This window comes from Cynara cardunculus (genome assembly GCF_001531365.2).
Source record: "Cynara cardunculus var. scolymus isolate 2C chromosome LG 1, CcrdV1, whole genome shotgun sequence".
In the NCBI taxonomy this organism is placed as follows: domain Eukaryota; kingdom Viridiplantae; phylum Streptophyta; class Magnoliopsida; order Asterales; family Asteraceae; genus Cynara; species Cynara cardunculus.
The window spans coordinates 8,767,477-8,787,791 of NC_037528.1; the positions used below are offsets into that span (position 1 = coordinate 8,767,477).

The 20,315-nt window shown below is 36.0% G+C and overlaps 2 protein-coding genes across 5 annotated transcripts in view; one reads left to right on the forward strand and one right to left on the reverse strand.

Annotated features, from left to right (window-relative positions):
- The window catches only part of LOC112526666 (universal stress protein YxiE), a 2,344-nt gene extending 1,725 nt beyond the window's left edge, over nucleotides 1–619 (reverse strand). The window contains exon 1 of the mRNA XM_025137047.1: nucleotides 365–619. Within this exon, the coding sequence (XP_024992815.1) occupies nucleotides 365–554 (190 nt within the window). The 5' untranslated portion in view covers nucleotides 555–619. The remainder of the gene's footprint in view (nucleotides 1–364) is intronic.
- A 2,586-nt stretch (nucleotides 620–3,205) lies between these two features.
- On the forward strand, nucleotides 3,206–20,251 carry LOC112505886 (ubiquitin carboxyl-terminal hydrolase 12-like). Of its 4 annotated transcripts, none has more exons than XM_025109951.1 (32): nucleotides 3,206–3,341; nucleotides 3,654–3,771; nucleotides 4,054–4,207; nucleotides 4,297–4,454; nucleotides 6,721–6,986; nucleotides 7,063–7,281; nucleotides 7,355–7,463; nucleotides 7,572–7,687; nucleotides 8,711–8,809; nucleotides 9,157–9,266; nucleotides 10,307–10,381; nucleotides 11,341–11,419; nucleotides 11,494–11,640; nucleotides 11,736–11,816; nucleotides 11,922–12,041; nucleotides 12,375–12,497; nucleotides 13,419–13,496; nucleotides 13,580–13,668; nucleotides 13,970–14,078; nucleotides 14,187–14,255; nucleotides 14,345–14,455; nucleotides 16,525–16,580; nucleotides 16,673–16,850; nucleotides 16,993–17,094; nucleotides 17,212–17,283; nucleotides 17,700–17,765; nucleotides 18,409–18,474; nucleotides 19,274–19,360; nucleotides 19,458–19,574; nucleotides 19,656–19,730; nucleotides 19,811–19,897; nucleotides 19,979–20,251. In XM_025109951.1, the coding sequence occupies exons 1-32, from the start codon at nucleotides 3,312–3,314 to the stop codon at nucleotides 20,018–20,020; spliced, it is 3,408 nt and encodes a 1,135-aa protein (XP_024965719.1). In that variant the 5' UTR covers nucleotides 3,206–3,311; the 3' UTR covers nucleotides 20,021–20,251. The 4 variants fall into 4 exon arrangements, with proteins under 4 accessions (XP_024965719.1, XP_024965763.1, XP_024965803.1 ...); XM_025109995.1 differs by having other exon boundaries at nucleotides 4,069–4,207; XM_025110035.1 differs by lacking the exons at nucleotides 3,206–3,341; nucleotides 3,654–3,771; nucleotides 4,054–4,207 and having other exon boundaries at nucleotides 4,367–4,454; nucleotides 6,721–6,801; nucleotides 6,891–6,986.
- The last annotated feature ends 64 nt before the right edge of the window (nucleotides 20,252–20,315 follow it).

The following is a 20,315-nucleotide window of genomic DNA, read 5'->3' on the forward strand; positions in this document are numbered from 1 at the left end:
AAATTATTACATTATTTAATTTTTGTTTACTATATTGTTTATATTAATTAGTATATTATATTATCAATGATTTGATTTAACTATATTATAAAATGTTCTAGCTAGTTAAATATTTAAGATAGCATAATTTCTATCATTTTACAATCTTTATCTAAACCAATTAGTTTTTCAAAATATGGTCTTAGTTTAAGTGTCTTCTTATTTAAATAATAACCTTTAATGGTTTCAAAACATGGTATCACTTAATTATCTTACTTCATTGTTTTTTATTTTAATAAATATAATTGATTTACTATTATTTTTTTATACTTATTTATTTAACAGTACATGAGCATGAACCAGAATCAGAGCGGGTTTCACTTACCGGGACCAACAGGGTTGGCAGTGTATGGCTGTTGGAAAGGAAGTTGGACATGAACCACCGTGATCGCAGGTGGCTCCTCCTCCTCCACCGGAGCTGCAGTACTCTGACGGTGGAGAGGAATATTTTGAAGAGCCCATTGGAGAGCATACAAACTCCCTTCACTCTCATCTACGGCTACCAATACCTTCATAATCGTCTTCTGTTCCTGCACTCGCACCAGAGGCTGCGCCACCGTCTCCTCCCCCGAACTTGATATCTCCAGTTTCTTTTCACTATATCGATACTCCCTCTAAATCGACGCAAGTTTCAAAGGCTTACCAACCTTTTCCTTGCCAATAACTATACACGTGGCATGGGTGTCCTCAAGAAATTGACACGTAAATTGTGTGTTCCCTCGTGGCCTGGAACTGGATGATGATTTGATTGGTCTGGTATGGTCGGTTCGGTTCGGGTTTTTTTTTTCCATTATGAAATTTTATTGAATAATAGGCATGGCCATGGTCCCGACCCGTCGGAGAAATCGATCCACCCGATTTGGTTGGAGACGGGGATTTCCTGTTAAACCGAGAATGGGGACGGGTATTGTATTCTCGCTCCGTCTCGTCCCGTATCCGTTATATATTGTAATTGATAAATTAAATATATATTATTTATTTCAACTAAATCGGTAATTCATAATTTTTTATTATCTAATTAGGTCTATAATCTAAAATTATTACAATTATAATTGTATAATCGACTTTGATTTGAGTAGGTAACTTCCCACACGTCTTTTATTAGAGTGATTGGTTCTATAAATTCAATTACGCGAATTCGATTGTTTGTCAAATTAAGGAAATTGAATTCCGCTAGAATGAACAAATTTGCAGCCGTAAGAAATTAACACATGCATCATCGTATGATAGTAATTGTTAAAGGGAGAAACGTAAAAATTGATCTTGACTCTCAATCTCTTTTAATCTCACCACACCTCATGAATTCTACTTCTCATGATAATTGATCTGGTGCATCACATTAATGTTGATTTTCAATTTGTATTGATCCAAGAGTAAATATCCGTTCTTACATTTCTCAACGTAATTTTCATTTTACTGTAAACCAACACTATATATATACACAACATTAAAGAGTATTCATGTAATTTATCATTAGTGAACTAATTTATCTAAGCATGTGCTTTAAGGGTCCACAAAGTACTGGTTTGACTTGTAGTAAAGTCAACATGGTTTGACTTGAAAAAAAGTCAATTGTATTAATTTAGGATATATATATATATATAATACGTTTCAAATGCAACTTATCACATTTGTACAATCAATGCAACTCAATCGATTGTGATATTTATGGAAATGATGAGAGTTCATTTATTATGAATTAAATATTTATGAAAGATGACTACGGTTAATTAATAATGATCAATGTTTTATATTAGAAAACAATCAAAACTTTTATGAAATCACATATTTATCAAATTAAATGGACGGTTGAAATTGATTAGTATTTGTTTTATAAATGTAAAAGGTTGCATAAGAACTCTTTCTCTCTCTCTCACACACACACATATATATAGGTGGAGGTTCAAACGGAAACATCTCTATTTTACGAAAACGCAAGAACACCCTTATCACATGTGATAATACGCGTGAGGGGACTCTGTGATGTGCGGATGACGTGTTCTACGACTTAGGTCGCGCCAAAGGTTATATGTGTCTATGATTTAGCATCACATGTAATGGTCTTGATGGATTATAGTGTTATATTAACAACAACCTTGTCACACGCGATAATACCTGTGAGAGGGCCTAGTGATGTAAGGGCGACTTGGCCCGCAACCAATATCACATCGAAAATCTCCCGTTTATCTGATTTAGTATCACATGTGTATCATATGAAATAATAGTATCACATGTGATTGTCTGTAATAAAATTTATATGTTATCGTAAAATGAAGGTGTTCTCATTTGAACCATTTCATATATATATATATATATACATATATATATATATATAGAGAGAGAGAGAGAGACTTGGGATCATGTGAGACCAATGTTTTTTCGTGAGACTCGTAAGACCAATTCTTAACCTTTGGATTAGATCTACAATTTGAACATTCATAATCACAAAAATTGCCACGATACTTCTTAATAATCACAGAATTTCCACCGTGCAACTTTAGACCATTAGATCATTAGTTTATAAAGTTAATCAACGAACATAACTTGGTCTTACGAATCTCACGAAAAACTTATGGTCTCACGTGAACCCAATCATATATATATATATATATATATATGTATGTTTCTTTGAAAACGAGATAAAAAAACCACTTTTAAGATGAATTTGAAATGAAGAGAAAACTACATTAATAAAAATTACAAGATCGAAGAAAGGTAAACAAGAAGCTCTACCGGTCTAATGATGTTTCAATCAAAACCGATCATTAACCAAACGAGTGCCATTTAATCGATTCTTATGGTAATTAATAACTAACGGAAAAGGTATCCATGTACTTTGGGCCGTCAGTCCACAAACCACCCTTGGTCTTCCATTCAACGATTAAACTTTGTTCAAAGGTTGTCATCACGTGTCCATGCGCCTCACGGTTTGCACATTGACATACGAATCAAAGGCCTCTAGTGTAGCGTGGAAGAACGTCATTGGTTGAAGTAAAAAGATCCACACAACCGATCACATAGGAGTCATGTCTCCCGTTCCCTTCCCCTATTTATTACCAAATTTGCCCCCAAGTTTTTGCGAAAATCCCGAATGTGTCCCTACCCCCCCATCGATGTTCAGGACAATAAGCGAGATTGCCTTCCTTCTTCCGCACATAGTTTTAGGGCGTATCAGTCGCCATTGCTATCTTTCTCTCTCTCATCACTTCCAACACTTACTTTCTCTCTCTAGAAAACACCGTTGATCAGGCGGTCTTCACCACATCAGAACCATGACTATGGTCACTCCACAACCATTAGATGTATGCCTCTCTTTCTTTCTATGTTTCGAAGTTTTCATTCTTGCTGTTCTATACATCTGAATAAGTGGGAACTGTTTCTATTACGTTGGGTTGTAGTGTCTTTGATATTCTTATTTTTTGTTCGGACTGTGATCGTGCTAGGGTTTTGTCGTCAGGGAGGGGAGTGTGTTAATGTAGTTCAATTGGCAAGTGGAGTATGAATTTAGGGTTTTTATTTTATTTGCGGAGAGATGAATTATGGTTTTTCTTGGATCGGCTTTTGCCTAGTTGATCGACTGTTTCTGTATTTGCTGCTTTCTTTTAATTTGACAGCAAGAAGATGAGGAGATGCTTGTGCCTCACACGGAGCTACTGGAAGGGCCTCAACCGGTTCAAGGTCCAATTGCTTTAGATGGTACTCCGCCAATTGAAGCCCCTCAACCCATGGAAGGTTCTTGCTTCCCTTCATGTGTTTCCTTAAGTTATTTCTACATATATGTACGTATATGCATCCGTAGACTCTTTCCATTTCATACTCTATCTGAAGATTGAAAGAGATAAACGAATTTCACTTGAGGCAAAAAGTGTCTCTGTGTGCATGGTACGAATGAACACTTGTACATGTGGCTTGATCTACTCAATTTAGATTCCTTTTACGTCTATGTTTAGTAGCTTGGATGTTGTATTCATATTTGGTTATTTAAGTTTCCGTTTTATAAATTGGATTCTTTAGTTGTGGGTCAAGCAGAAGTTGCTAGCACGGCAGAGAATCAAGCAGTTGAGGAGCAACCTCAGGCGTCCAGGTTTACATGGGTTATTGAGAATTTCTCTCGTCAAACCAACAAGAAGCTATATTCTGATGTCTTTGTGGTTGGTGCATATAAATGGTAAAGATCAATAGGTTTTGGCTTATTTAAGCATTTCTGTTAATTTCTTGTACATTTTCCTACATCCCATCTGATTTTATTTTTGGCAGGCGTGTTCTTATATTTCCCAAGGGAAACAATGTGGACCATTTGTCCATGTACTTAGACGTAGCTGATTCCTCATCCTTGCCATATGGTTGGAGTAGATATGCACAATTCAGTTTGGCTGTTGTTAATCAAATTCACAACAAGTTCACCATAAAGAAAGGTGTGTCTTATGCTTGTGTTGTTGGTCGTGGAGAAATGTTGTTATACAATTTATCTTTGTCATAGGGCACTCATAGCTGTTATACTATTTTCATTAGAATAATGACCAGCATTGTTGTGCTAGCAAGAGAATTGATAAAGTTTATTAGAGCTTATATTCCATTTAATGATATTACTGCTATTTATTTAATTGATGGATTTGGATTCTAATTAGAATTTGGTTACTTGATCACAGATTTTGTAATGATTGCCTTATTTTATGTTTCAAGGGAATATACTATAACGTCCAATAAGATGCAATGTGTTATTTTCTCTAGTCATTCTTGATCCATATAAAAAAATATTCTATCCGATAGGAGTTGCTTAAACTGGGAAAGATGAAGATATCTAACATGAGCACAAAATACAAATATATATTACCACTTCTTTTTGAAGTACTAAAACTTTTCACTTCAAGGCTTCCAACTATATGCTATATATTGTGTGTTCCCCCTTGAAGTTGAAAACATTCTCTCTCTTTCTTTGTGAAATCACCTGCCTTGTCATGTTCTTATGAAAATTGACTGCAATGTTTCGTGGAATACATGTACATAATATTTAAAGAAAGATAAGTTAGTGGAATGTAATTTATACAATTAGTTTCCTCTTTTTGTATGTTCTAATTATTTTTTGTAGTTTGCCAACTCATCAACATATTACTCTGGGATGCTTGTGCTAAGAAACTTAATCCTTCATTTCAACTTTTAAGTAGCACCTTTAAGTGGCAATAAATCGAAATTAAACATCAAGGATTTAGCAGAGGCTTTATACAACCATTTACTTCAGAGTTGTTGAGGAGCTAGAGTTTGCTGTGTGGTAGAAAGTTAGGACCAACCGAGCAGTAATAAAGCTATGAGAGAGAATATTTTAACACATAAACATATTGCGTGCTGACAACTGTAGCTCATGGCCCATATTAGGGTTTGATATGTTAGTTGGGTCCTAACTTTTATGTAGATTGTAATACAATAATTTGGAAGATTAATTGACATAGAAAACCCAGAAAGTTCAATTTGTAATGTATTACTTTATCACCTTATGAACTACTAAATCGATTTAAAAAGTGAAAAACTGCATATTTACCCTTTTGGTTGATGGATTTTGATGTTTTCTATCCAGTTTTCTTACTTTCCACTACCTTTGTGTTAGAAAATGAAAAACAACAATTAATTAACTTAAATTTTTATCTAGTGTGATGGTGACCATACAAGTAATGTGGCTTAAGGTACAGGTCACTTACAAGTTAAAGTTTCCTATTTTACGGTTAAAATCTTATATTCTTATCTGGATGGATGTATGACATGAAGAAAATCTAAAATGATATTTTATTTTACTTTTTCTCCATACCTATCCCCGGATCCCTCCACATCCTTCTCCTGGGCTTTCGCTCACTACCCACCTCTTCTAGCCTCATTTAGTCCCAAATGTCTCTTCCATGGTATTCTCTTTCCAGTAATATAGACAAAAAACCCTAATCAGTGGTCAAACATTGTTATTAATGTGAATTTAGCCCCAAATTCTCTTCCTAAGCGTATTAACTTTTCTTGTTGAACTGTAATTGTGAGTTTAACGGACATGAGTTGAATAGGATTGTGCTTGAATTATGTGCTTTCTTAATCCTTTGCAAGTAGGATAGTGCTTTTATGGGTGTTCATTCTAATTTCTGCCGCCTTTTGGAACTTGTTATTAGTTAAGCGATCTTGCAAACTCCTGGTTTTTGCAATACAGATTTTGTAGCATTGCAGCGGTTTCTGGCTATGCATCTTTTTAGCAGGATCAAGTTAACCTGATATATGTCTTTCCACAAGGGAAGATATGTGACAATTGACATGTTCGGATAACTGAATAAGTAATGTCTTTTAGCGACTGATGCTGTCATTAATGTAATAAGGACTATCTTTGTATGCTTAAGGGAGGTTCTTATTTGTTTATAGAAGATCAACGAGGAAGATTCAAATATCAGCTCATAAATGGATAGAATGATTGTTACTTTTGTAATGGCAAAAAATTGTACGGACTTCAATTGAGAAATAATAGTAGAGGGGCAAGGGTTGTACAGATTTTTGTAGAGAGTTTGTATTATAACATTTAGTTGGGAGTTGGGAGAGCTGCTTCATAGTGGGAGGGGAAGGGTGGGATCTCATTTTATTCTATGAAACCAAAATCTATAGCATACTTGTTTGTCCTAGCCTAGTGCTTGTCTTAATCTTGATATTTTTAATTGACAGACACACAACACCAGTTCCATGCAAGGGAGAGTGATTGGGGGTTCACATCTTTCATGGCTCTTAGTGATTTGTACGACCCCGGTAGAGGTTTTCTTATGAATGATACATGCATTATTGAAGCTGATGTTGCTGTACGAAAAGTGACTGACTATTGGACATATGACTCAAAGAAGGAGACCGGTTATGTTGGTCTTAAGAACCAAGGAGCCACATGTTACATGAACTCTCTCCTCCAAACCTTGTACCATATCCCTTACTTTAGAAAGGTATGAGTCGTCATATCTGTTCTTTTGACTTGCGTTACTTTTTGAAGAAATATCTCATTTGAACTTCCAATATCAGGCTGTCTACCATATGCCGACAACAGAAAATGATATGCCGTCTGGGAGTATTCCTCTGGCTCTTCAGAGCTTATTCTATAAGCTTCAATACAATGAAACCAGTGTCGCAACAAAAGAACTAACAAAATCTTTTGGATGGGACACATATGATTCTTTCATGCAGCATGATGTCCAAGAACTTAATCGGGTCTTGTGTGAGAAACTTGAAGACAAGATGAAGGTGAACTTTTTTCTTGAAAGCCTCAGTCTTCGCTGTTCATGTTAATCCTGACTTCTTATTGTCGCTGGTTCAGGGAACAGTTGTGGAAGGGACAATACAGAAGTTATTCGAAGGACATCATATGAATTACATTGAATGCATAAACGTGGACTTTAAATCGACAAGAAAAGAATCATTCTATGGTATTAACTATGTGTGAAGCAGTTGGAACCTGTGACAGTCTGGTTTAGTTTGAGTGTGTCGTAATAAAATTAGTGATCCTGTTAATGATATCATCATGTTTATATCAGATCTTCAACTTGATGTGAAAGGCTGTCGGGATGTTTATGCTTCTTTTGACAAATATGTTGAAGTGGAACGGCTTGAGGGTGATAATAAATACCATGCTGAAGAGTATGGTTTACAGGTTGGCTGTTGGTTATGCTTGTAAATTGCAGAGTAGGATTTTCATTGAAATTTTCATCTGCAAGCTTGTCGTCATTTGTTGCAGCAGTTGCTTATTTTTGCATTAGAATGTTAAGTCCACCAGTTGGATCAGGACCTCACTATTGAGCAGACCCAAAATCTAGCAGAGTGAAAACAAATTATTTCTTTGGTAAGATTAAGGAGGAGTGAATAACTTAAAAGGTCTCTTTGAATCATTCAATTTTGTTAGATTGTGTAGAGTAGATGTGCTACAGAAGCAGGCATCAGACATTTGGTGGAGAGAGGGAAACTGGTGAAGTACTTGCATTGTTGTTGTACCTGCTGGTCTCGTGTTTGGAATCTTTACATTTGAGAAGTAGCAATTTTAGAATCATTTTGGGGTTTCATGAAGCCGTACATTCAAACGGTTAAGATCTTGCCCACACTTCATTCATGATCGAAAAATTAAATCATAACTTCTGGATTATGCTGCTAGCTAAAGAGGCTGAGAATGATTATGTGTATTATGAACAATTAAATAGGAATATCATCTAAAGGCAATTCTATCCAGCTATGTTGGAAGAAACCATGTTCATCCAATATTCAGCAGTATGTGATGAATGATTTCTGTAGCTTCTTAGCCCTCAGGTTATAGAGGAGAACTTGTTTTGAATTCTATGCCGGCGTAGTACATGACCGCCATCGGATTCATGTGATTCTTCTGCCATTACAGTCTTTAGCACATTAATACCATCCATATATCAAATATCTAGATGACATTTCATACTACTTTATCTTTTGACTTATTTTGTTTCATATTTGCTTCCATATCCCTGAATTTTGAACCTGTCTCCTAGCTTCAGTTGAATTTTGAAATATCTCATTTGAACTTACAATCTGTGAGGCTTTTCCATGGGGTTTGGAAGTACCTCTGTTGTGCATAATTGGACTTGCTTGTGTACTTTCTTTTGTGATATTTTTCCAGTGATTATTGAGTGAACTCTATATGTTTATTTCTGTTCAGGATGCTAAGAAGGGTGTCTTGTTTATTGATTTCCCACCTGTTCTTCAACTTCAACTAAAGCGTTTTGAATACGATTTTACAAGGGATACAATGGTAAAGGTAAGTCGTAAGTGTTGAGAAACTTCTTCCCATATTTCAGTGTGCCTGTAGATCTTCTGTGCCTCTGTCTATTAAAATATTAGTCTTTTTGGGGGAAGGGAGGTTTTTTTTTATTGTTTATGGTGTTGAAAGCGACTCTTGCGCACTTGCCATCTTTCATGCTTCTAATACAGTTCATTTTAGATCACTATTTTTGAAGACCATTTCTATTGTTTGTTCTTGTATGATGGATATAATGTCCATAGAATTACTGAACAGTACTGAAAGAAGACTGTCAAGTTTGTACAAGTATATCTGCTGAGCTATTTTAGTGGTTTCACATGAACATTTTCTGATTTGTTATGCAGATAAACGACCGTTATGAATTTCCACTGGAGCTTGATCTTGACAGAGAGAATGGCAAATATCTATCTCCTGATGCCGACAAGAGTGTGCGGAATCTTTATACCCTTCACAGGTATCAAGTGTGCCTATCTGCATCTTTTGATGGGATATCTTATTTATTTGTTTAAATTACATGTTGCTGTTCATCAATATTATTCTTGTTCAAGGCATGAGGTGTTTGGGGAACATTCATTATATGAAAATCTTATTGGTAATACAAAAATAGTTGCAAACGTTGTTTTTTTGGCTAAAATCAGGAGTTAATTTTTTCAGGACTTTTTGACTTCTAGCTGGAATCTATAATTCTGTATGTAGTATCTGTAGCATTGGCACTGCTGTCTGAATTTTTACTACCGGTCTGCTTTAGTTTTAGTTTGACGTTAGATTATGGTTTCGAGTTCGTAATTTTTTTCTACTTCTGAGGTGTTCTTGGCTGTGCTCTCAGTTGGAATATTTTATCTTCCATCTTTTTCTTTTCTTTCATTTTTTGGGAAGGAGATGATCTTGTTTGGTTTTTAAGGGGATAGTGTTGTTTTTTGGAGCAAATGAAGTGTGAGTGGAACTATTCGGGCACTAATATAACCTTCATGCTGATTATGAGGCTTTGACTCCGTCCTATCTTGCCTCAACTCTTGGGTGAATGGTCCCAAAAGGGACGGGAAAAAGCCACTAGAAAGAACGGGTAACTCTACTTGCTTCTTTGGATCACTAAGGAAAATCTTTACTCACACACACCCCAGCCATCGTAGTTGAGGACATAGCTACGAGATAATAGCCCTCTGTAGGGCTCTACTAGCGTCTGCGTCTTCGTCTTCTGGAACAGTTTCTTTTCCTATTAGTAGTTAGTAGATAGATGGTGCAAATAGTAACCATAAATGTCATCCTTTATACTGCTTGTTTCTTTATGAGAGTATATTTTTTCTCTTGTGATCTGTGTGCAAATAATAGGAAAATCGTCTTCATTTTCAGAGGAGGTGCTTACAAAAATCTTCTAAAAGATTTAATTTATATGAAAGTCAGTAGCTCCGTCATTAATGGTGTGCACACATTCTTTCTGTTATAAGACAGACTCCTCTGTGTTTACTTCTTCCCTTGCACCTTGCTCCTTGACAGTGTATTGGTTCATAGTGGAGGTGTGCATGGAGGACACTACTACGCGTTTATCAGGCCAACTCTGTCGGATCAGTGGTGAGTTTAATATATTTAATCATCCCATACATATATCTGTGAACATGAATTGCATTTATATTTTGCTTTGCATATTCCTTGCTCTCCAATCTCTAGTCTCCTTGTTCTTGTACCGTTTGTACTTGTATATGCAACTATCATGGCAGGTGGATGATATAATAGGATCAACCAAGTATCTTTTGACAAATTGTGGCACATACTGGAAAGTGAATATATTGCTGTGAAGGTGCAGGGCACATACTTCTCCCCAGTCTTTGAGTATGAAAAATAAACATGCAAACTCTAATTTTTTCCCTTGTCGCAGAACCAAAATGGCAGAGTAACTTTGTGAACCAATTTTTTTTTTGCATGAACTCCGACTTAATTTTTCTAATTTTGGGTCTTCCATGTTTCTTTTACAATGACTATATTCTCTTTTTTTTGGGGGGGGGGGGATTATATTTGGTCATTTGCTTCTTTGCTTTCTAGTGTGGATGCTGGATTATTGATTCCATATTTGTTTGGAATTGGGTGGTGAACAGTATCATATGAGGAGCATCTTAATGCATAATGCTAGTAAAATGTCTACTTTGTTTTCTCATCTAACTCTTGATAAAGAAGCTGCAACACTTCCATATTCTGTTTGAAAGCAATCTGTTAAGACCTGGGTTACACCTTTCCTGTCTATTGGTTCTCTAGACAGTTTGTCATGTTTCAGAGTTTACCTTTCTTCTCTTTCCTCTTACCCATTTTCTTGCTTGTAAGGCTTCTTTCCTATTGTTTTTGTCAAGTACTCCAGGTACATAATTAGAATATGTAGCAGTTGTATTATATGTATTGCAGGCTTGTGTGTTGTGTATAAACATGTGTGTTCAGCATTCTATCTATCTATCTCTCTCTCTCTCTATATATATTGTTCTACTATCAGATATCTATAGCCCTCATCGTTGTGTGGTCCTGGTAATTGTTGTTGCAATTAGGTTCAAGTTTGATGATGAAAGAGTTACAAAAGAAGATATGAAGAGGGCATTAGAAGAGCAGTATGGTGGTGAGGAAGAGGTAATGCATTGTTTTGTTCAATGTGTATGTTTCCCCAACTAAAAATTGATCCTCTGCTCTTATGTTTTCCACAGCTACCTCAGACAAATCCTGGCTACAATAATGCTCCATTCAAATTTACAAAATACTCAAACGCCTACATGCTTGTCTACATACGTGAAAGCGACAAAGAAAAGATAATTTGTGATGTTGATGAGAAAGACATTGCAGAACATCTTAGGGTAAACCGACTGATGTTAAAATTAATTTTGCACATTCTTGACTGCTTTTTGGCACATGACTCTAAAGGTTTGGCTTGTAAATACTTCGTTTTCAGATAAGGTTGAAGAAAGAACAAGAAGAGAAGGAAGATAAGAGAAGATATAAGGCTCAGGCTCATCTCTACACGATTATCAAGGTGGTAGATGACTAGTGGTAGATATATCATCTCAAATTCCTGAATGATTCTTCTTTATTCTTTTCAAGAAAGTCATATTACTAAATCATAAAGCTACATGTTTAGGTTGCTCGTGATGCAGATCTGTCAGAACAGATAGGGAAGGATATATTTTTTGATCTTGTTGACCATGACAAAGTTCATAGCTTTCGTATACAGAAGCAAATGCCATTTAACCTTTTCAAGGTATTTTTTATTTGCTAGTTTGATGGCATATAGATTATGCTCAAGATATGTTATTGTTGATTTATAATATTCAACCTTTTGCATCGTTAAGGAACTTATTTTTTTATGTGGTGTAAATAGCTTACTTCTATTCATGTAATATTGACAAGCTTGTCTACATGAGAGCTTATTATGCCATATGATTCTTGTGTTATTGCATTTCGCTATTTAAATGCTTCTAAAATTGTAATTTAAAGTTACTAACACAATTCATGCAATTGTACTGCCAGCACTGGATCTTTGATATGTGCCATGCCATCATGGGTTATTCTTATAGTGTATCATGGTCTGCAGGATGAGGTTGCCAAAGAATTTGGTGTGCCTGTTCAATTTCAGCGGTTCTGGATATGGGCAAAGAGGCAGAACCATACATACCGTCCCAATCGCCCATTAACGCTGCAGGAGGAAACACAATCGGTATGCTTCCTCTTTTCTTGCTAACATCTATAGCCTGACAGGCTGTTCCTTTCAATTGTCTTGTTGCATGCATGGCTTGCAAAATCACAATCTAATATCAATAATCTTTGGACGAAGAATTGTTATGCTTTAGGATGGATGTATATATTAAAAATGTTTATGCTTCATATGTTATACATCGGATAACCTTAATTATCATAGCAGTTCAGTCGATTGTAGAAATTGAGATTAGAAAAAAATATAGCCATAGGTAATGTGGCAGGGGTATTTTGGTAGCAGCCTGTGCCTTTTGAAGCAGAGGAAAACTCTGCATACATCTTACCTCTACCTCCGAGTGGACTATATTGGGTTTGTTTGGTTTATAGCTATTGGTGATGTAATCATATTTTTGTTTTATTCGTATATACGAGTTCGTCTTTATCAGGTGATTAGCAACTTAATAACAAAGTAAATCTACATTCATTGCAATGTTTCGATATTGTGAAACACCAAGTTTTATTTAGTTGTGGATGGTACATGCTAACACAATTTTCCCGAAGTTTACTTATCTTTGCGATTCGACTGCTTTATAGTATTTCTGGAGTTTAGTCTTCTTTAACATTGAAACATTTGAGGAAGTTCAATTATAATGTCTATTTAAAGCTATCCTTAGAATGCTGATGTTGTCTTTAGACAGATTTTGCAAGCTCCAGTTATGCATATTGTCTGAACATGTTAGATTCCCTTATGTTGGCTTTTTTTCAATGTAGTTTGCATACTCCTGTGCCGGTCTTCTTAATCTTAGATTCACTGTTATCTCGGTCCATACTTTAGTTGTACTTTTGCAAACTGCTTACCTTCATTCTGACTGCTGTGAAACCATGTCTCAAAGTGTTCATCATTTGAGTTATTTTAATCGATGACAACCTCGTGGAACTGCAGGTTGGGCAATTGAGGGAGGTTTCCAATAAGAATCACAATGCTGAACTGAAATTGTTCTTGGAGATAGAGATTGGACCGGTAATCGGTTTTTAATTATGGTTGCTTGATGCTGCTTATCACCTTTTATCCTGTAGTTATACTAAATTATGTCTTGTTTTCAGGATTTGCGACCTCTTCCACCCCCTGACAAAACGAAAGAAGACATACTTCTTTTCTTCAAGCTTTATGATCCCGAGAAGGAAGAACTCAGGTACTTTCTAGATGTTAATTCATTATATCTTGATCTTTCAATGGGTCTGCTAATTGTGTTTTTTAAATGATTTTTGACTTTGAGATTTGATGATTTAAGAGGAAAGAGTAGATGAATATTGTAGGCAGCATAATTAGGCGATGCCTATTTATAGGTTTCCACGAACTCAGAACCCTTACACATACATTCTTAATATCCTGTACTGATGGAATATGCTTATAAAAATAATCGTTATTGATATTTTCTAGCAATATGTGACGATGGGATTCTTGATTAACTATACCTTTTATTCTTTTTCCAGGTATGTTGGTAGGTTTTTTGTGAAGAGTGCCGGTAAACCGACTGAAATTATATCAAGGTTAAACGAGACAGCTGGGTTTAGTCCAGATGAAGAAATTGAACTTTATGAGGTAGGTTTCTTGTTACAGTTGCTATCTGCATTGTGTATCATCATTGAAATTATGTCAATGTCAACTTGCACTAGTTTTGAATTTGTAACTGTGTCATCATTGATTCAGGAAATAAAATTTGAGCCATGTGTAATGTGTGAACGGCTTGACAAGAGAACTTCATTTAGATCTAGCCAGGTATGAGCCTCAACCTTTCTATCATCAAATAGTTGTTACCCACATGTGAAGCGGTGTTTGCATATGAAGAAAATTTGTTTCAATTACAGATTGAAGATGGAGACATTATTTGCTTTCAGAAACTCCCTCAGGCTCAGGCTGAGGAGAAATACCGATATCCTGATGTTCCTTCATTTCTGGAATATGTGAAAAATCGTCAGGTCCGTCGTGCTTTATCTAGCGTGCTCTGTTAAGTCAGCAGTTTATAAATTGAAGTATGGCTGTTTCAGTGTTTGCATATTTGAGACGAGTAATGATAGTAATTACAACATGAGTGAAATGTCTCCAATAGGAAGAAGGGATCCTGGATTCTCATTACTGCTTTTAAATGGTCAAATACATTCAATCATTCATATAACTTCTGTGGCGTATCTTACTTTCAAGTCTTTATACTAACAGAAAGCTATATATATGCCTTAGCATTAACTTCTTTCCTGTCATCACCAAGTTATAGGGAGGGTCTTGGAGCAACTTGAAGGACTAACCTCCCTAGCCTTTGTGAAGCTGAGGAGCTTTGGTGTAGCAGGGTCACCCTCTATTATAAATAGAATCTTTTAGGGTATGTTTGGTATGATTTAATTGCTGAGAACGGAATCAAATATAAGAACGGAAATGAAGAGAAAGGGCTCACATACTCTGTACTCGAATTTGTTGGCAAAAACTGAACAAATAGATTTAACATGGGACCCTCAAAAAAGATTAGAGTGGAAAAAGAATCTCTCATTCCATGTGTTTGGGTTTGATTTTGAAGCTAATGTTGTAATGTGCAACTCAGGTGATCTGACCCTTCCAATGAGAATCAAGGCCTTGAAATGGAGCATGGTTTCCTTCATTTATCGCCTTCTTTTTGGAGAATTACGAGAATGGAATGGAAAGAATCTCATTCCATGTTTTCATTCTTTATGGCAACAAACATGGCAATTGTTTCTCATTCTATTTCTCTGATTCTCTTTCCCATACCAAACACCCCTTTATATCTATATTGGGCAGGGGAATGAGTCTGGATCCTATTTATCCTCAGGATAGCATACTTTTAGATCTTGGATCAGTTCCTCCATTGACAAACTGGAACCGAGGAACCTGTCAGTTTGTTCCCTTAATTATAACTTTGTACGAACTATGTATATTGATGCAAGTCAATCTGAATGTCTTTTCATAGAAACTTCTGAAATGGTGTTGTTAAGTCACGTCAGGAGCGTCCCATGGTTTTTTGCAGATTGTAACTATTAGTTTCTCCCAATTTTTCTATTTTCCAACATGCTATTGGATATTTACTAGGTTGGCGTTAGGATGCCTTTCCATTTATGTGGCTGTGTTGGTAGATTTAATGATGCACATTTTATGTTATATCATCCAGAAAGTTCTCTCCACATTCACTGCCAAACCATATTTAACCTTGTGGATTCAAGTCAGCTACATCATGTCAGTGAAAAAAATTAATTCTTATACAGCTCCGTTACTGTGTCAAGAAAACATGTCATAGAGGTAACTTTAGGTGCATTATTTTAACCTTCGTGTCGGGGAATAGGGAAGCATAATTTAAGATGCTGAGTCAATGTTGATTAGCATTCCACTTGTCTCAGATCTATGCCTCTTGTCCTTGTATGGTTCTCAGCCCTAATAACAGTCATGAACTTAACTTGCTTGAAAGTTCATATTTCAACGTATACTGATATGCAGTACAGGTTTTACCGACTTCCACCATGTATGAAGAAAGGTCATGTGCTTAAATCTTAGTTCTTTTGGGGTTACTGCATGTTGTGTTGTAAAATAGCCTGCCTATATTAGAAAGCTGCACCAAGTCACTGACAATTTGATCTACCTGAGCATTCAGGTTGTTTGGTGTAAATGAGACTGCTAGATAACTATGTGATAGAATGAGACTTCTGTAGGTAGGTAAAATCATACGTGGCTGATGAAATTAGATGCATGTGTATAACTTTTCAGGGTTATCACATGTGATCTCGTTAATAGTCTATTTATGATGACTGATCTGAGTCACTGACAGTTTTACCTGCTTGAGGATTAGGCCGATTAGTGTAAATAGTGTTTTTTGTTGATTAAGCTGTAAATTGATACTGCTCTAGGTAGGTAAGATTGTACATAATGGAAGGAAATTCATATCTAGCCTTCATGTATAAAGTTCGATGTGAATTTCTACATTGCAGTTGAATGTTAAGGAGATAAGCTTATCCCCTATTCTAATACCACTTCTGTGTGCTCTTCGTAGATAGTTCATTTTCGATCTCTGGATAGACCTAAGGAGGATGATTTCCGTCTCGAATTGTGAGTTCAGCTTTCTTATTTTGTGAACCTTGTACCAGTGTTATTAGATGAACATTGCACTTGTGACCAAAATTTTCAAACTGAATTTATAGGTCAAAGTTGCATACATATGATGATGTGGTGGAGAGAGTAGCTCGGCAACTTGAGCTAGATGATCCGTCAAAAATCAGGCTTACTCCCCACAACTGCTATTCTCAACAACCCAAGCCGCATCCCATCAAGTATCGGGTTGCAGAACATTTGCTAGACATGCTAGTTCACTACAATCAGGTTTCCGTATTTCTTAAGTTTCTCCTGTATACGTTATATATGTTTCACCAAGCAAGTTTGGCTTGATGAAACATATTGAACAGTTATTCACCAATTATGATGCCAATCTTGTAACCGACTCATTCTCTCTGTTTGAATACAGGTTTCAGATATTCTGTATTATGAAGTGTTAGACATCCCTCTGCCTGAACTACAATGTCTGAAAACTTTAAAGGTTGCTTTTCACCATGCTACCAAGGAAGAGGTATGTTTGAAATCTGAAATGGTTGCTTTTCCTCGTGCAAGGAAGAGTTAGAACTGTCAATGTTTTGTGAATGTATTATGGGAATATTGGTTGGGTTCTAAAATCTTCATGTTTCAGCCTGTAGTTCACAATATTAGGCTGCCTAAGCAGAGCACTGTTGGAGATGTTCTTAATGAAATAAAGACAAAGGTATACTTTTGATATTGGTTACACTGCTTGTATCTAAATTATCTGAAACCACATCTAAGAGAAGTGGTATCAGAGTTCTTTGTGTTTCTTTTGAGTTCCATATTTACATGAAACATTTTTTGAGTTCCATATATGCAAGGGTGGTGGTAAGTAGCTTGCTTTTAGACTAAAAAAGCTAATTTCGAATATCTTTTACCACCCTTCAAGGGTGGTGGTAAGTACCTTGATTTTGTCTCTATTACTATTCACAAAGGACTTGATTTCCATCTTATTCATGATGACTGCATCTGTTAGCTAGCTACCGATCATTTCAGGAGGAAAACCATTCTCTAGCAATCTGAAATCAAATTGCTGTGACAGACCATATGTTGTGTTCTATTATCATTCTTGATCGTTACAAATGCATGTTTAAACAGGTCGAATTGTCTCATCCAAATGCTGAGCTTAGATTGCTTGAAGTATTCTATCACAAGATTTACAAGGTATTGCATTGGATTAACTTGGTTTTGATATATATATATATATATATATATATATATATATATATTTCAATTTCAAGCAGAATGCTGAGTTCAAAATTTATTTTTTATTTTGGCATAACTTTTACACTCACCAGTTTTGGCTTATTGTTGTTGCATAACAGATGTGGCTCTGGAGCCACATACTTTTTACCTCAATCAACATATCTTCCTAGGCTGAGAAAGTTTTAGTCAAAATATCATAATTTAAATTTAGTACTTGATTTGGTCCAAGATGTTATGTGATTAATTGTCATTATCTTTGCTTTTGTTATGTTTTATGCTTGCCTTCTCTTATGTCTTTGGCACATAAGCGTGAAGGTTGTTCCAGCTATGTTATATGTTAAGATCGATGATTGCTGTGGTAATCTATATTAGATGCTTCCATGGTAGTCTGAAAACCTCTTTACAGGGATAGAAAATGATTTCAACTGCCTTTTCTAGCCAACGCCAAAAAATATATATTCCCAATTTCTAGTTAGCAAAATTTAGTTTTACTCACAATGTTCCATTCATTTTGTTCCCGAGTTGATGTTCTTTAATCCCTTGAATTTATTATCTGACTTGTTTTAGTATATTATCTGACTTGTTTTTCTGTTACTTGCAGATCTTTCCATTGACCGAGAAAATTGAAAATATAAATGATCAGTACTGGACATTACGTGCCGAGGAAGTAAGTTTGCTTATATTTTTTCTGGGCTATTCTTTCGAGCAGTAGCATGAAACATGTTCTTTCGAGCAATAGCATGCAAATTTCAAGATACTAGGTTGATGTTCTGTAGACGCCCATACAAAATAGCACAGTACTGAACCGAGGTAGGGTGCCCGCCGGGGTGGGGTATTCGGGGGATGTATGCAGACCTTGCTTGCAAAAAAAATGGGAGACAGGTGAGAAAAGGAATTCAGAACCACATGTAACAATTACTCTGCTGTTTGCATTGAAGTCAAATTAGTCACCTTCGCAGGATGTGTTTCAAGAGGATGTCTGCTGTCAGAGTGTCAGTAGTAGATTGTGGTTACATAGATGGGGACTTTCAGAGTTTGCATATATCTGTTAGAAAGGCACTCATTATATTAGTTCGTACAGTTTTCATGAACACACATGAAACATGAAAGGGAATCATCAAGAATGAGTAGAAGGTAGAACAAAAATAGAGAACTATCCAAAAATGCATTTCTCATGGACAGAATTGCATACGATGCAACAATCTTTGCTTGAAAGCAGGATATGATGAAAGCGTTCCCCTAGAACCTTAAAGCGCGACTGTGTGAAAACAAGAACACTTTGGAGAAAATTTCCATTTACCATTTTCTGAATTTTATTATAGCTTTCTGAGCAATTTTTTCAGTTTCCTGTTGTTTGTTATTACGTCTTCCTACATGTCTAGTTTTTCAAAGTGGTTGGTTGGAGAACAAGAAAATTGATCTGACACAGTACTGATGTGCTTGGTATTTACTTTTGTTTACCTTAGATCCCGGAAGAAGAGAAGAACCTTGGACCACAAGATCGCTTGATTCATGTTTACCACTTCACCAAAGAGGCTGCACTGAACCAAATGGTACATTTGAGTAGTCTGTTATTCTACCTACCTTTTTGGTGTATGTCACTATGTTTCTGAAGATCGTTGAATTACCGTTCCTTATTATCTTTGACAGCAAGTGCAAAACTTTGGGGAGCCTTTCTTTCTGATAATTCGTGAAAATGAAACTCTAGAAGATGTTAAAGTCCGCATCCAGAGGAAATTGGAGGTTCCTGATGACGAATTCTCTAAGGTAGTTCTTTCTTTAGACTACTTGTAATGAAACCACCTCTTATAATTACCAGTGAAATTTGACTTGTGCGTTTCTCTTCAGTGGAAGTTTGCATTTCTGTCTCTGGGACGTCCAGAGTATCTACAAGATTCAGATGTTGTATCTAGCCGTTTTCAGGTTCATAATTGCACATTCTCATTGATACTTGTTTACTTGTTGAGCAACTAGTTCACATATGTTTTGAATCGGGTTTCCAGAGAAGAGATGTGTATGGTGCTTGGGAGCAGTACCTTGGGTTGGAGCACTCAGACACCACCCCTAAAAGGCCCTTTACAGCAAATCAGGTAAAATCTATTCTTCTCTCCCTGAATTGGGTATTTGGTTGGGTGTAAACAAAATTATGATGATTGATGTTTGTTGTGCAGAACCGTCACACATATGAGAAGCCAGTGAAAATATACAACTAGAAATGTAAAGAAGCAAGAATATATTTTGTGATTGTTGGTATTCTTTTTGGAGTGAGTACTATTACTGTTGATACAAGTGATGTGTTGGGTGTAATTTAGGAGTAGAGCAAGTACATAGGAAGATTTTGTTGGTTGAGTGTACAAGCTGCTTTGGAGGAGGAGAGGGATCTGTAAAGAGTTACTACTACAATTGTACTGCTTATTGTCCAATTTTACTACATCCATTGGATTCGATTCGATAGGCTATGTATAGTTACAGTTTAGTCCCTGTCAATGATCTTGGCAACAAGTAACG